At 33.3% G+C, this 1,964-nt stretch overlaps 1 protein-coding gene across 1 annotated transcript; it reads left to right on the top strand.

The window, feature by feature from the left end:
• Positions 1-843: 843 nt before the first annotated feature.
• LOC111213709 (classical arabinogalactan protein 9-like) lies at positions 844-1,683 on the top strand. Its single transcript, XM_022715526.2, has one exon. It carries the CDS (start codon positions 1,075-1,077, stop codon positions 1,582-1,584), a length of 510 nt encoding a protein of 169 aa, XP_022571247.1. The 5' UTR covers positions 844-1,074; the 3' UTR covers positions 1,585-1,683.
• Positions 1,684-1,964: the final 281 nt, after the last annotated feature.

Raw genomic sequence — 1,964 nt, forward strand, 5'->3', positions numbered from 1 at the left:
TAGTTATCTTGGCTTATCATATGATTTAAATCATAAATTAATTTATAAATTCTATTTAAAATTTCATTTTATATTAAATTATAAATCAATTAATTAATTTTTTCTTAGGTATCGATCATATATAGAGATTGAGAAAAAATATTATAATTTAATTTGTTAATGGATTTTCAATTTTTATTTATTTTATAAGTACGAAAATTAGTTTTAGAAATAGTTTTATCAGTATCCAAACGACCTAAATATATTGCACAAAATATTTTATGGTAATTAAATATGTGATTTATATAATATCTATAATGCTTCATAAAATCATTTTTAGCAATCAAGTATTTCTAAACTATATAAAATATTCCAAAAGTTTCAGTATTATATACCTTCAAAAATTAAGTAATTTTATTAAAAACTGAATCATAAATATTATACATAACTAATTTTAGTACAATTATCAATACAAAATATCAAAAAAATATTTAAAATAGTCATAGTTATATTTTTAAACAATTATTCTTAGAAAAATATTTAACAAAAACACATAATGATAAAAATATATATATATATTTTAAATTATAATAAATATATCGTTACAAAACATTCAAATCTGCGAAACCGCGGACATCCACCTAGTTTTAATTTAATTATAAAAACTCAACCAAGGTAACGTGAGGGTCAGCTATTCACGTGAAACCCACGTGCAGATTTCACGCATCAGGTCTCGCACGGTTCACATGAGCCCACCACCGTATTTTCGAATCTAAAGTGGAAAACTAACCAACCATGACAGAATACAGTGTTTCGCTTAGTTGTGTGTTACTATACATCTTCTACGTGGCGCAATAGAATTAGTTGTAACTTGAACGAAAACTATTATAACTAGATCCAGTGGTGCGCTGTGTTCTTTGTCTACATACGTGGCACGATCTTGTTAGTCGTACGCTTTTCGTAGCCGCAAATCTAGCGATAGTAAGTATTTCTCTTCTCACCTCGGAACTAACTTTTATTTCTCCAGATCTCAGCCTTATTCGTTCGCCTATTGAGATCTGGAGAGAAACATCGTTGAAACTTGAAATTTTGAAAATGAAGCTCGGAATCATCATTGCGTCTCTTCTAATGCTGGTTCTCGTCTCTGGCGAGATTTCGACTAAATCCTCAACTGCTCCAGCACCGGATCTACCCGCCGACGCTGTAGATTCACCTCCAACTCACGCACCTACTCCGGAACTTGGATCTCCGTCGTCTGTTAACTCGCCTTCACCGGCGGAATCTCCGATTAACTACTCTTCTCCACCGGAACCTGAACATTCTCCATCAAACTCTCCTTCAACCTCTCCGCCGATGCCCGATGATCATTCAACTCCCTCCTCTCCGTCTCCCGAAGCTAGCGATGTAAACCACAGCGACATTACTGGAGTCGAAGAGAAGAAATCATCCGGAGGCGGTGGAATGAGCGGCGGGACGAAGGCTGGGGTGGCGTTTGGGACGATAGCGGCGGTGTGTGTGGTTGGATTAGCAGGATTTGTGTACAAGAAACGGCAGGATAATATTCGCAGATCTCGCTACGGTTACGCTGCCAGAGATATTCTTTAAACTCTGAGGGAAAGATCCAGCCAGGCTTGGCTTGATTCAATTTATCTTTCTTGTCACTTTCGAATTCAAATCATTTATTGATATATCTTTGAAGAAGTACTTATAATCCACCCTTTGAAGTTGATTAGTTAATTCATTAGTGATAACTTCTACATTTAAATAGCAAAGTTTTTAAATCATTTTATTTATTACTGAAAATGAGTAATTTATACTATAAGTCACTTTAATGCACTTTCTTTTCATATATAAGTACTTTCTCATACTAGAACAATTTTGCACTTATCTCCATAATACTTCACATTGCATATTCCCTTAACAATTCACTAAAGAATTTAGATTTTTTCTAGTCTCCTTATTATATTTTACAAATAATTTTTTTT

The sequence above is a fragment of the Brassica napus genome, chromosome C3 (assembly GCF_020379485.1).
Source record: "Brassica napus cultivar Da-Ae chromosome C3, Da-Ae, whole genome shotgun sequence".
NCBI classification, from domain to species: domain Eukaryota; kingdom Viridiplantae; phylum Streptophyta; class Magnoliopsida; order Brassicales; family Brassicaceae; genus Brassica; species Brassica napus.